The sequence below is a fragment of the Carcharodon carcharias genome, chromosome 11, assembly GCF_017639515.1.
Source record: "Carcharodon carcharias isolate sCarCar2 chromosome 11, sCarCar2.pri, whole genome shotgun sequence".
Classification (NCBI taxonomy): Eukaryota; Metazoa; Chordata; class Chondrichthyes; order Lamniformes; family Lamnidae; genus Carcharodon; species Carcharodon carcharias.
The window spans coordinates 151491487-151504046 of NC_054477.1; the positions used below are offsets into that span (position 1 = coordinate 151491487).

At 44.7% G+C, this 12560-nt stretch overlaps 2 protein-coding genes across 7 annotated transcripts in view; one reads left to right on the forward strand and one right to left on the reverse strand.

Moving 5' to 3' along the window:
- Positions 1 to 4301, reverse strand: part of pibf1 (progesterone immunomodulatory binding factor 1) — a 136751-nt gene extending 132450 nt beyond the window's left edge. For 3 of the 6 annotated variants that reach the window (XR_005944445.1, XR_005944443.1, XM_041199371.1), the window contains exon 1: positions 1362 to 1517. The gene's annotated coding sequence lies outside the window, so the exon portion shown is untranslated. Of the gene's footprint in view, positions 1 to 1361; positions 1519 to 4281 lie in introns of those variants that run through there. The other 3 variants (XR_005944444.1, XM_041199373.1, XM_041199372.1) reach the window with 3 other exon arrangements.
- dis3 (DIS3 exosome endoribonuclease and 3'-5' exoribonuclease) overlaps positions 1994 to 12560 on the forward strand; it is a 34720-nt gene continuing 24153 nt past the window's right edge. Inside the window, exons 1-4 of the mRNA XM_041199368.1 lie at positions 1994 to 2161; positions 4205 to 4485; positions 8715 to 8872; positions 10013 to 10203. Of these exons, the coding sequence (XP_041055302.1) occupies positions 4210 to 4485; positions 8715 to 8872; positions 10013 to 10203 (625 nt within the window). The 5' untranslated portion in view covers positions 1994 to 2161; positions 4205 to 4209. The remainder of the gene's footprint in view (positions 2162 to 4204; positions 4486 to 8714; positions 8873 to 10012; positions 10204 to 12560) is intronic.

Here is a 12560-nt window from a genome sequence, read left to right on the forward strand (position 1 = left end):
ATTAGTGACAGTATTTCAAAAGGTTTTCAAATGTGAATCACTTTTATAAATCCTGCCGATACATGTCTAAATCAGGCTTTTCCATGTATCTCCATTTTCCTTTCAGCAGGGATATTAGGTGGGATGGAAGGAGGGGGGAGGGAAAGCAAATTGACATTTGAAGTCTAAAGCCCCTCAGAAATACTAGGGTGGTTAACAATCAGGGTATTGATCTAATTTAAAATGGTCATGCATTCTATCCTTCAATGGCCCGGTCCCTCCCTATCCCTATAACCTCTATGAAGATTCATAGAATGATTAAAACACAGGCCATTAAGCCTGTTGAGTCCATGCCAGTTCTCTTCAAGAGGAATTTAGCTGATTCTACTCCCCTGCCCTTATCCTGTGGCCTTGCAATTTTAGTTTTGTGTTCTTCCAATTACGGTCTTGTGTGCAGCCCTGATTTTCTCACCTCACCAATCATGCTTGTGCCTTCATCTCCCTCAACCTTAAACTTTGGAATTCCCTCCTTCAACCTGTCTACCTCTCTTTCATCCTTAAAACCAATCTCTGTGGCCAAGCTTTTGATCATCTGTCCTAATATCTCCTTATGTGGCTTGGTGTCAAATATTGTCTGTTAATGTTGTTGTGAAGTGCATTGGAATGTATTCAGTTAAAATGTTATATAAATGCAAATTGCTGATTTTTTTTTCTGACTAATGGGTGCATTGTTTCCATCATTTGCTGTTTCCATTGGAGATCACTTGTATCTGCAGTTCTTTAGTTCTCCATTTTTGTCTTTTTAATTGTATGGGATTTTCCTGTATTTTTGCATTGCTTTAAGTTTGTTCTCTTATTTGTTTCCATTGCCTCACTCGGGTGTTTTGTGTCAGTTAACGATTTCCTGATTTGTTCTTTCTCCTGTCTTCCCTTTTACTGGGCTGAAGGAATGAATCTTTTTACGAATCTTCAGCATCTGTGGTAGTTTGCTTTATGTGTTTGGATGAATTTGGCTCACCCCATCTGTCAAAAAAACAATTAGCCAGTCCTTCCTTCCTTCTTCCCCCCACCCCAACCCCAACCCCAACCCTTTACTATGCATTTCCAAGTTTTGTGTGACTTCCAGCATTTGCAATAGAAATGTTATCAATAATTACGTTTAAAAACAGCATCTCGTTTGGCGTGAGTGCGATTTGAACCAGCTTTTTTCGCAAGCTTGATAAAAGGGCAAGAGAATCATCAACTGTTTTAAACAAAAGCAGCGTTAGTTGCCAGTGTGATTGTACCAGTCCAGGCCCATGGCAACCGTAGCCCTCCCTCAGACAGCTCCCCAACCCCAATCAGTACCCGGATAGCTCAGAATCAGACTAGCACCGACTTACCCGGCTCAGCCACCGGCACAGCACCAAACACACACTGCAGCAACTTGAAAATGCCGCCTCGACTCCAGTGCTTCACCACTTCAATAAGCAACAGGACCCCGAGCAACACCAGCGAAATAGCAATCAGCAGCGCCCCCTCTGCTCTGGAGGACCGCGCCCAGCAGCGCCCCCTCTGCTCTGGAGGACCGCGCCCAGCAGCCCCCGCCCCGATCCGCTCCGCTCTGGAGGATCGCGCCCAGGTGCGCCCACCCCCTGCTCGAGGACCGTGCCCAGCAGCGCCCCCTGCTCTGGAGGACCGCATCCAGCAGCATCCACCCCCTGCTCTGGAGGACCGCGCCAACAGCACCCCCCCGCTCAGGAGGACCGCGCCCAGCAGCGCCTACCCTCCCCTGTTCTGGAGGACCGCGCCCAGCAGCGCCCCACCTGCTCTGGAGGACCGCGCCCAGCAGCGCCCCCTGTGTTCTGGAGGACCGCGCCCAGCAGCGCCCACCCCCTGCTCTGGAGGACTGCGCCCAGCAGCGCCCCCCCACCCGCTCTGGAGGACCGCGCCCAGCAGCGCCCCACCTGCTGTGGAGCACCGCGCCCAGCAGCGCCCTCTATACTGGAGGACTCGATCTCATAGTCTCACTTCAAACCAGGTCACCAGAATGGGTCATCTTCGCCATGAGTGATATTTTCAGTGATTTGAATATGAAACAGCTACGTTTTCAATAAGACCGTAAAAATTGCCGGAACTTCCAAGACGCTGTGTGGGGGCGAAGGAGCAGCCCAGCGGTGGAATAACAAAATCAGGAGTTTCAGTTAGTGAAGGTTATAATCATCACCCAGTGTCTGCAGTTGGCCAACCAAAAAAAAAACTGACTTAAAAACCCCTTCATGTCATTACACTTTGGATAAAGACTACAGTATTTTCCAACTACATTGGTTCACACCCAAAACTAGCGGATTTCACCTCAGAATAAATAATTAAAATGCTGCCAAATGACAGGCTGAACCGAATGTGAGAAGCAAATGAGCTTTTTTAAAGAGAGAGAGAGAAATGGAAGGAAAGGAGTTGGGAGGGGGCGGGAAAAGCTCTCAAAAATGTGGATTTCTCACAGAATTGTTGCAACGCAGGAGGCCATTTAGCCCATCGTTTCTGCACCGGTTCACTTAGTGCCATTTTCCCCCCTTTTCCCTGAAACTGTGCACGTCCTTTCTTTTCGGGTAACAGCCTAATTCTCTTTTGAAAGCTTCAGTTGAACCAGCCACCGCCCCAGCACGCTCTCGGGCAGTGCATTCCAGACCCTGAAAACGCTTTCCCCCTCACGTTGCTTCTGCTTCTTTCACCAATTACTTTAAATCTGTGTCCTCTCGTTCTCGATCCTTTCACGAGTAGGAATAGTTTTTCCCTACCCACTCTGTCCAGATTCCCCCATGATCTCCTCTCAACCCTCTCTACTCCAAGGAAAACACCGCCAACTTCACCGATTCTATCTTCGTAACTGAAGCTCCTCATCCTTGGAACCATTCTTGTGAAATTTTTCTGCACTCACTCCGGTGCCTTTACAACCTTCCTAAAGTGCAGCACTCAGAACTGGACACAGCACTCCAGTTGAGGCCAAATTGGTGTCTGATACAAGTTTGACAATCCTAGCTCTTGTACCATATGCCCCTATTAATAAAGCCTAGGATAATGTATGCTTTATTCACTGGTCACTCAACCTGTTCTGCCACCTTCCATGATTTATGCACATATAGACCCAGGTTATTTTGCTGTCGCACCACTTTATTTAATATTGTCTCTCCATGTTCTTCCTACCAGAATGAGTCACTCTGCATTTCTCTGTCTTATGGAAAATCAATGCACACATCGACTTAAACCGAAAATGGAAAATTTGAGGGGTGACAATAAGATGCAATGGGGGGGAGAGGGGCAAAGCTATGCTCCTTGTTGAAATAATATGGCTAAAGGGGGTCATTTGAATGTACGTGCAAACATATGAATTAGGAGCAGCCGTTCAGCCCCTTGAGCCTGCTCCACCATTCAATGAGATCATAGCCGATCTGATTGTGGCCTCAACATCACTTTCCAGCCACCAACCACCCACCCCCCCCCCCCCACTCCACCCTCCCAAAATTGAAAAAAAAACAGTAAAACTTAAGGGATACTGGTAAAAGTTGCCCTAAGTGGTCTTGGAAACCTTAAAATGGAGCTCCAACATTACGGAAACAAAAACAGAAAACACCGGAAAAACTCAGCAGGTCTGACAGCATCCGTGGAGGGAGAAAAGCAAAAGCTAACGTTTCGAGTCCTTCGGATGTCTGAAGAAGGGTCTTACGGACTCGAAACATTAACTCTTGTCTTCCACCCTCCGCAGAAGCTGCTGAGTTTCCCCAGCACTTTCTGTTTTCGTTTCAGATTTCCAGCATCCGCAGTATTTTGCTTTTATCCAATTATTACTGATTGGTTTTTTTTTTCTTTCCCCCCCCCCCCCTCCCCCCAAAAAAAAAATGGGGAATTTGACAATTTTGAACTGGCTGTTCCTTGCCCCCTCCCCCCACTTATAATTTACCATGTTTGGGGGTGGGGGAGGAAACAGAGAGAAAAAAAAAAGTGGAATTTATTTCCTTCTGAATTGTCCTGGTGATTTTTCAGGGTGTTTCACACTGAGGGGAGGGGAGGGGAGGCTGGAGTTAGGGTTTCGGTCGGCCAACAGCTTGAGACGGCGGCAGGAGGAGCGGTTGGCGGCGGTTTGATTTTTAAAATTTAAATTTTTTTTTACCCCCCCCCCCCCTCCTCTCTCTCACCCACCCTCTCACCCCACCGCCCCCCCCCCCCCCCCCCCCCCCCCCCCCCCCAGGAAGGATGTTGAAATCTAAAAGTTTCGTCAAGAAGACGCGCTCGGGCGGGGTGCTGAAGGTGGTGAGGGAGCATTACCTGCGGGACGACATTTTGTGCGGCTGGGGTCCGTGTGAGGAGTGCGGCGGCCGGGGGCCGGGATCCGGATCGGACCCGGGTCAGGGTCAGGGTCAGGGACAGGGACAGGGACACGGCGGCCTCACCGACCAGCCCCACACCTCCAGCCAGCTCTGCCCGGAGCCTCACTATGTGCTGCCCGACACCAACGTGGTGCTTCACCAGGTAAAGGCTTGGGGGTGGGGGGGGGTGTGGGGGAAGAGAGGCACGCACAAGGATATTTAAAGTTTCATTCACAAACCACCCCCCCCCCCCTCTTCAAAATTAGGAAAGGTTTGCATTTATATATCACCTTTCACTGCCGATCAGGCATTTCCTATTACCTTTTTATTTTGAAGCCTGGTCCCTGAAACTCCCAGGGGGTTGGGGGCGAAGGAGGGCACAAGGACATTCATCCACCATTCCCACCCACCCCCAATTTGGTGAACATTTGCATTTATATATCACCTTTCACAGCTACTTTATAGTTTGGCTGTGAGAGGTGATATATAAATGCAAATAGGCACTCTTTAGTTTTTTTTTGGGATGTTTAGTTCTTATACAACCAGGGAGTGCGAACGCGGATGTTCATCCAACAACCACCCCCCCCCCGCCCTCAAAAATTGGGAAGGATTTGCATTTATATATCACCTTTCGCCACCTTTCACAGGCACTTTCTAGTTTCTTTCTATTTTGAAGCCTGTTCCCTAAAAAACTGAGGGGAGGAGGTGGGGGAAACAAGAACTTGCATCTACCACACCTCCCTGCCAAAATTGGGGAGATTTGCATTTATATATCACCTTTTGCCACCTTTTACAGCTGAACAGGCACCTATTTTTTGAAGCCAACTTCCTGAAAAACATAGAACCTAAAGTAAAAGCAAAATACTGCGGTTGCTGGAGATCTGTAATAAAAACAGAAAATGCTGGAAAAAAAAACTCAGGAGGTCTGGCAACGCCTATGGATAGAGAAACAAAGTTAATGTTTTGAGTAGAATGAGACTCTTCTTCGGAATTGTCCCGACAAAGAATCATATTAGACTTGAAACCCAAGAACCAGGACGAGGCAATTCAGCCCCTTGAGCCTGTTCCGCCATTCAATACGATCATGGCTGATCTCATTTCAGCCTCAACTCCAATTTCCCGCCCTCTCGCCATAACCTTTAAAGCCGTTACTAATTAAAAATCTGTCTATCTCCTCCTTAAATTTATTCAGCGTCCCGGCCTCCACTGCACGCTGAGGTAGTGTATTCCACAGATTGACGACCCTTTGAGAAAAATAATTCCTCCTCATCTCTGATATAAATCTACCACCCCTTAGCCTAAAACTATGGCCTCATCCTAGAATATCCCACAAAGGGAAACATCGCTCCACGTCTACTTTGTCTTACCCCTTTAGCATCTTATATACGTCAATTAGACCTCCTCTCATCCTTCTAACTCTAGCGAGTATAGGCCTAAACTGCTCAATCTCTCCTCATAAGACAAGCCCCACATCTCTGGAATCTAGTGAACCTCCTTTGAACAGCCACCAATGCAACTCCATCCTTCCTCAAGTAAGGGAATAAAACTGTGCACAGTACTCTAGGTGTGGTCTCACCAATGCCTTGTACAGCTGCAACAGTTCCCTATTTTTATACTCTATTCCTTAAGCAATAAATGTCAAAATTCCATTTGCCTTCCTTATTACCTGCTGTACCTGCACACTAGCTTTCAGTGATTCATGCACGAGGACATCCAGATCCCTCTGCACCGAAACATTCCGAAGTTTCTCTCCATTTAAATAATGAGTCGTCTTTTTATTCTTCCGACCAAAATGGATAACCTCACACTTATCCACATTAAACTCGCATCTGCCAAATTTTGGCCCATTCACCTAACCCGCCCATATCCATCTGTAAGTTTCTTATTTCTTCATTGCAATTCACTTTCCCACCTATTTTGGTGTCGTCTGCAAATTTAGCTATAGTATCTTCTATCCCTGAATCCAAGTCATTAATATAGATTAAAAATAGTTGGAGACCAAGGACCGAACACTGTGGCAGCCCACTACTTACAGCTTGCCAGAAAAGGACCCATTGATCTTGACTCTCTGCTTTACATTATCACTCTGTTTCTCTCTTCACAAGTACTGCCAGCAGTTTGTGATTTTAATATTTACCAGTCCCCCGCTGCACTAAAGTGCCCCAGATTTGTGTGTTCAAGGTTCTGGTGTGGAACTTGAACCCACAACCTTCTTACCCCAGAGCTAGAGTACGACCCAATGAGCTACTATGACTTTCGTGCTCCCTGCTAGGGCATTGGTACCACCTGTCTTCCTGTATTAAATTGTAATGGATTATGTGAATTTTTTTGTTCTTTCATAAGACCATAAGACATAGGAGCAGAAATTGGGCCATTCCGCACATTGAGTCTGCTCCGCCATTCAATCATGGCTGATAAGTTTCTCAACCCCATTATCCTGCCTTCTCCCCGTAACCTTTGATCCCCTTACCAATCAAGAACCTATCTATTTCGGTCTTAAATACACTCAATGACCTGGCCTCCACAGCCTTCTGTGGCAATGAATTCCATAGATTCACCACTCTCTGGCTAAAGAAGTTTCTCCTCATCTCTGTTCTAAAACGTCTTCCTTTTACTCTGAGGCTGTGCCCTCGGGTCCTAGTCTCTCCTACTAATGGAAACATCTTCCCCACGTCCACTCTATCCAGGCCTTTCAGTTTTCTGTAAGTTTCAATCAGATCTCCCCTCATCCTTCTAAACTCCATCGAGTATTGATCCAGAGTCCTCAAACGTTCCTCATAAATTAAGCCTTTTATTCCTGGGATCGTTCTCGTGAACCTCCTCTGGATCCTCTCCAGGGCCAGAACATCCTTCCTGAGATACGGGGCCCAAAATTGCTCACAATATTCTAAATGTGGTTTGACCAGAGCCTTATAAAGCCTCAGCAGCACATCCCTGCTTTTATATTCTAGTCCTCTCGAAATAAATGCCATCATTGCATTTGCCTTCCTAACTACCAACTCAACCTGCAAGTTGACCTTAAGAGAATCCTGGACTAGGCCTCCCAAGTCCCTTTGCACTGCAGATTTCTGAATTCTCTCCCCATTTAGAAAATACTCTATGCCTCTATTCTTCCTCCCAAAGTGCATGACCTCACACTTCCCACGTTGTATTCCATCTGTCACTTTTATGCCCATTCTCCTAACCTGTCCAAATCCTTCTGTAGCCTTCCCGCCGCCTCAATACTACCTGTCCCTCCACCTATCTTTATATCATCTGTAAGCTTAGCCAGGATGCCCTCAGTTCCTTCATCTAGATCATTAATGTATTGAATAATAACGTATATTCATGGGATGTGGTTGTTGTTGGCTAGGCTAGCATTTATTGCCCATCCCTAATTTAACATGAGAAGGCAGTAGTAAGCTGCCTTCTTGAACTGCTGCAGGCCATGTGTTGTAGGTACACCCACTGTGCTGTTAGGGAGGGATTTCCAGGGTTTTGACCCAGCAACACTGAAGGAATGGCGATATATTTCCAAGTCAGGTGGGTGAGTGGCTTGGCGGGGAACTTGCAGGTGATGGTGTTCCTAGATGGTAGTAGTCGTGGATTTGGAAGATGCTGTCTAAGGAGGCTTGGTCAGTTCCTGAGGTGCATCTTGTAGATGGTACACACTGCTGCCACTGTGCATTGGTGGTGGAGGGGGTGAATGTTTGTGGATTGGGGCCAATCAAGCAGGCTGCTTTGCCCTGGATGGTGTCATATTTCTTGAGTGTTGTTGGAGCTGTACTCATCCAGGCAAGTGGAGAGTACTCCATCACACTCCTGACTTGTGCCATGTAGATAATGGACAGGCTTTGGCGAATCAGGAGGTGAATTACTCATCGCACAATTCTGAGCCCCTGACCTGCTCTTGAAGCCACGTTATTTATATAGCTAATTCAGTTCAGTTTCTGGTCAATGGTAATCCCCAGGATGTTGTTAGTGGGGGATTCAGTGATGGTAGTGCCATTGAATATCAAGGGACGATGGCTAGATTCTCTCTTGTTGGAGATGGTCATTGCCTGGCACTTGTGCGGCGCAGATGTCGTTTGCCCATGCCTCGATATTGTCCATGCCTTGCTGCATTTGGATGTGGGCAGCTTCAGTATCTGAAGAGTCGCGAATGGTGCTGAACATTGCGTAATCATCAGTGAACTTCTGACCTTATGATGGAAGGAAGGTCATTGATGAAGCAGCTGATGATGTTTGGGCCTAAGACACTATGCATGTGATCCCTGTAAGCTGTGAAATATTGCTGCATGGAGCCTACATTGTTTTGAACGCAAACAGAGATTTGAAATTTTTTTATGGTTATTGTAATTCTTTGGGTGCAAAACTCTCATTTGCTGTTTTTTATTATTATTTTATTATTAGATTGATATCCTTGAAGATCCAGTGATCCAGAATGTGGTGATCCTGCAGACAGTGCTGCAGGAGGTCAGACATCGAAGTGCTCCTGTATACAAAAGAATTAAGGATGTGATTAACAACCCAGAAAAACATTTTTACACTTTTACAAACGAACATCACAAGTAAGAGAAGATGAACTACAAATATTTAAGATTTAGTACTTAGAATTTAATCTTGCTCAGAAAACGTGAGGTTGTGTGATGTTGCTTCCATCTCTTGCCTAACTGCTTCATCTGGTAGTTTCCCCTATAATTTGACAGAGCGAAGTATGATTCTGGATGAGGAAATTATTATATTGAATTAACAATCTGATGCTGATGAAATCTGAATTTTGTTCTTTAGTGAGAATTTTTTCTGATTTAGACATCGAGAAATAGCAGACTGCTGTATTAGAGGTAATATTTTCTGCCTTTACTGAATAAAATTAGATAAAGCACTCTTTCATCTATAGTAATTCTAGCAAGTGCTGAGTTGCTGCCCTATCCTCTATCCCTTTTGGTCCTAATTTAGCCAATCTCAGTAAGGGCAACAACTTAACTATTACAATTGCTCTTAACTGGGAGAATAAAAGTCATTGTGGGTTTCTGCATGTGCTGAAACTAATGAATGGGTGGCATGTGGTTATGAGGAAATGCGAACCTACCACATATACAATAAAATGCCTGATCCTGGCTTCCCCATCTTCCCCCTCACCCTTTTATTAGTTTCCCCTCCCCCTCCATCTAGTGGTATAATTAGGGCATCAAAGCAACATTTTAATTTTTTTACAAATGACTTGTATAACTGTACAGAATGTAACAAACCTATGCAACATTTTACCAACATATTTCTTTAGTGTTGACACCATCATGCATCAACAGGTTTCAGTACTCTTGTCAAGACTGTATAAAGCGATGCCCGCTGTCAGCAGACTGAATAAAACAATCCCAGTGACTCATAAATTCTATAGAATCACAACATTAAGTGTTAAAAAGGAAGCAGGGAGTGATGAGATTATTTCCTCATCCCACGGTTGAAGTGGCAGTTATAAACCATTTGACAATATCTAAACTTATTGATGATCCACTTTGTGATTTCCAGCTATGTTATCCTCTTTGTACTATGTTCAGTGAAAAATTCTATGTTCCGTTTCTCAAAAACCTGCTGTGGAGCTTAGAATAGATTGTGATGTCATTGTCGATTTATCTATCAGTAAATGAGAATTCAGAAAGAATCCTCTTTAAAACAAGTTTGTAACTTGTGACGTGTATTGCCCTCCTCAGAGATACCTATATAGAGCAAGAACAAGGTGAAAGTGCAAACGACAGAAATGACCGAGCAATACGGATCGCGGTGAAGTGGTACAATGAACATTTAAAAAAAAGCAAAACTTTGCAACTTCAGGTTATCTTAATAACAAATGACAGAAAAAACAAAGAGCGTGCTGTGGAAGATGGCCTTGTGGCATTTACATGTAAGTATTGGGTTTGTAGAATTAGAGACAGTATTTCTTTAGGAAAATTTATGGGCAAGATGTATTGGAATATTAGTGGGATTCTTCATAATATGCTGCTTGAAAAGCGTGATTTATACTCAAGGAAGAGGCAAGAACAGCAGTGAGCTGTTCTAATTATATAAAATGGGCTGAGAACAGCAAATATCTAGACATATTCCAGATATCAGTAATTGACAAGCATACAATCAAGTTAAGATGGTTGGCTTACCAATTATGACCTCTTGAGCCTCCTATAATGGTTCAATAAGAACATTTACTTTTTTAAAAAAAAATTATTCTTTCACGGGATGTGAGCATCACTGGCTAGGCCAGCATTTATTACCCATCCCTAATTGTCCTTGAGAACGTGATGGTGAGGCGCCTTCTTGAACTCCTGCTGTCGTATGGTATGGATACACCCGCAGTACTGTTAAGAAGAGAGTTCCAGGATTTTGACCCAGCAACAGTGAAGGAACACAATGTAGTTCCAAGCCAGAATGGTGTGTGGGTTGGAGGGGAACTCATAGGTGATGGGGTTCAAAACATCTGCTGTCCTTGTTCTTCTAGGTGGTAGAGGTCATGGATTTGGAAGGTGCTGCCGAAATAGATTGGTGAGTTGCTGCAGTGCATTTTGTAGATGGTACACACTGCTGTCACTGTGCATTGGTGGAGGAGGGAGTGAATGTTTAGTTTGGTGGATAGGGGTGCTGATCAAGCAGACTGCTTTGTCCTTGATGGTGTCGAGCTTCTTGAGTGTTTTTGGAGCTGCATTCTTTCCAGACAAGTGGAGAGTATTCCATCACACTCCTGAGTTGTGCTTTGAGGAGTCAGGAGGTGAGTTACCTGCTATATAATTCCCAGCCTCTGACCAGCTCTTGTAGCCACAGTATGGCTGGCCCAGTTCAGTTTCAGGTCAACAGTAACCCCCAGAAAGTTTATGGTGGGGGAATTCAGAGATGACAATGCCATCGAATGTCAAGGGGAGATGGCTAGATTCTCTCTTGTTGAAGATGGTCATTGCCTAGGACTTGTTTGACACAAATGTTATTTGCCACCTGTCAGCTCAAGCCTGAATATTGTCCAGGTACTGCTGCATATTGTCACAAAGACAGGAAACTGTGATTGAGTGAGAGCTATGTACAACTTCAGCAGCTAGCCACAGACTGTTTAAAAAAGACCTTTTAAAAAAAAAATGCAAGAAAGGACACTAGTGAAGAATGGCTGCCACAAGTCACCTGATGACGGATACTGTAAGGTTGACCACCTTTTGGGAAAGTTTCTATATGAGTTGCACTGCAGATTGGTTATATGGAATTCCACACCTGGGGGCTGTTAAGGTCCACTTGAAACAGGGACACTCTTGAAAGGAAGCATTAAAAATGCTAAGTGCTGGACTTTGACCAGCTGTAGTTCTATCAAGACAATGGGAACTGATCTCCTGACAGATACTTAACTGACATCTGACATTCAAAAGCCCAGTGGAGGACAAAATAACCCCCACCTTCTGTTGATTTATATCTTGTAACGTGTCAAAAGTCTCAAAGTCTCACTCTCAGTCTCGTGAAAACAGCGTCTTCAATGAAGTGCAGACCTGAACAAAGTCAATTCCAGAATTCTACAGGAAACCAGCTAATTTCAAACGACCGTAATGCGCAACAATCTATGCCTCAAAGACAAGCAAAGGACTTAATCATATATTCTTTTAACTTTTATTGGACTCTAACTTTCTTACTGTGTGTGTGTGTGTGTGTGTGTGTGTGTGTGTGTGTGTGTGTGTGTGTGTGTGTGTGTGTGTGTGTGTGTGTGTGTCATCGCATCTTTATTATTTTTTCTCTGGTCTAGTAACTAATTAATTTAATCTTTCTTGGACTGAAGAAATCTAGTTTGATTGGCTCCTTAGTAACAGATAGATACATTTGGATTAGAAAATGCATTTATGGGGAAAATAAATTTTAAAACTTCTGTTGCGACCAACCGAGGGGGCTGAATAGAAGGGGAGCCAGCTCACTCCTCACCCAGCCATAACAAAATGAACATGAACTGCTTCGACATCTGAGGAGTTGTGAATGGTGCTGAACATTGTGCAATCTTCTGCAAACATCCTCACTTCTGACCTTATAATGAAGGGAAGGTCATTGATGAAACAGCTGAAGATGGTTGGGCCCAGGACACTATCCTGACGAACTCCTGCAGTGATGACCTGGGACTGAGGTGTTGACCTCCAGCAACCACAACAATCTTCCTTTGTGATAGGTATGACTCTAGCCACTGAAGAGTTTTTCCCCCTGATTCCCATTGACTTCAGTTTTGCGAGGGCTCCTTGATGCCATACTTGG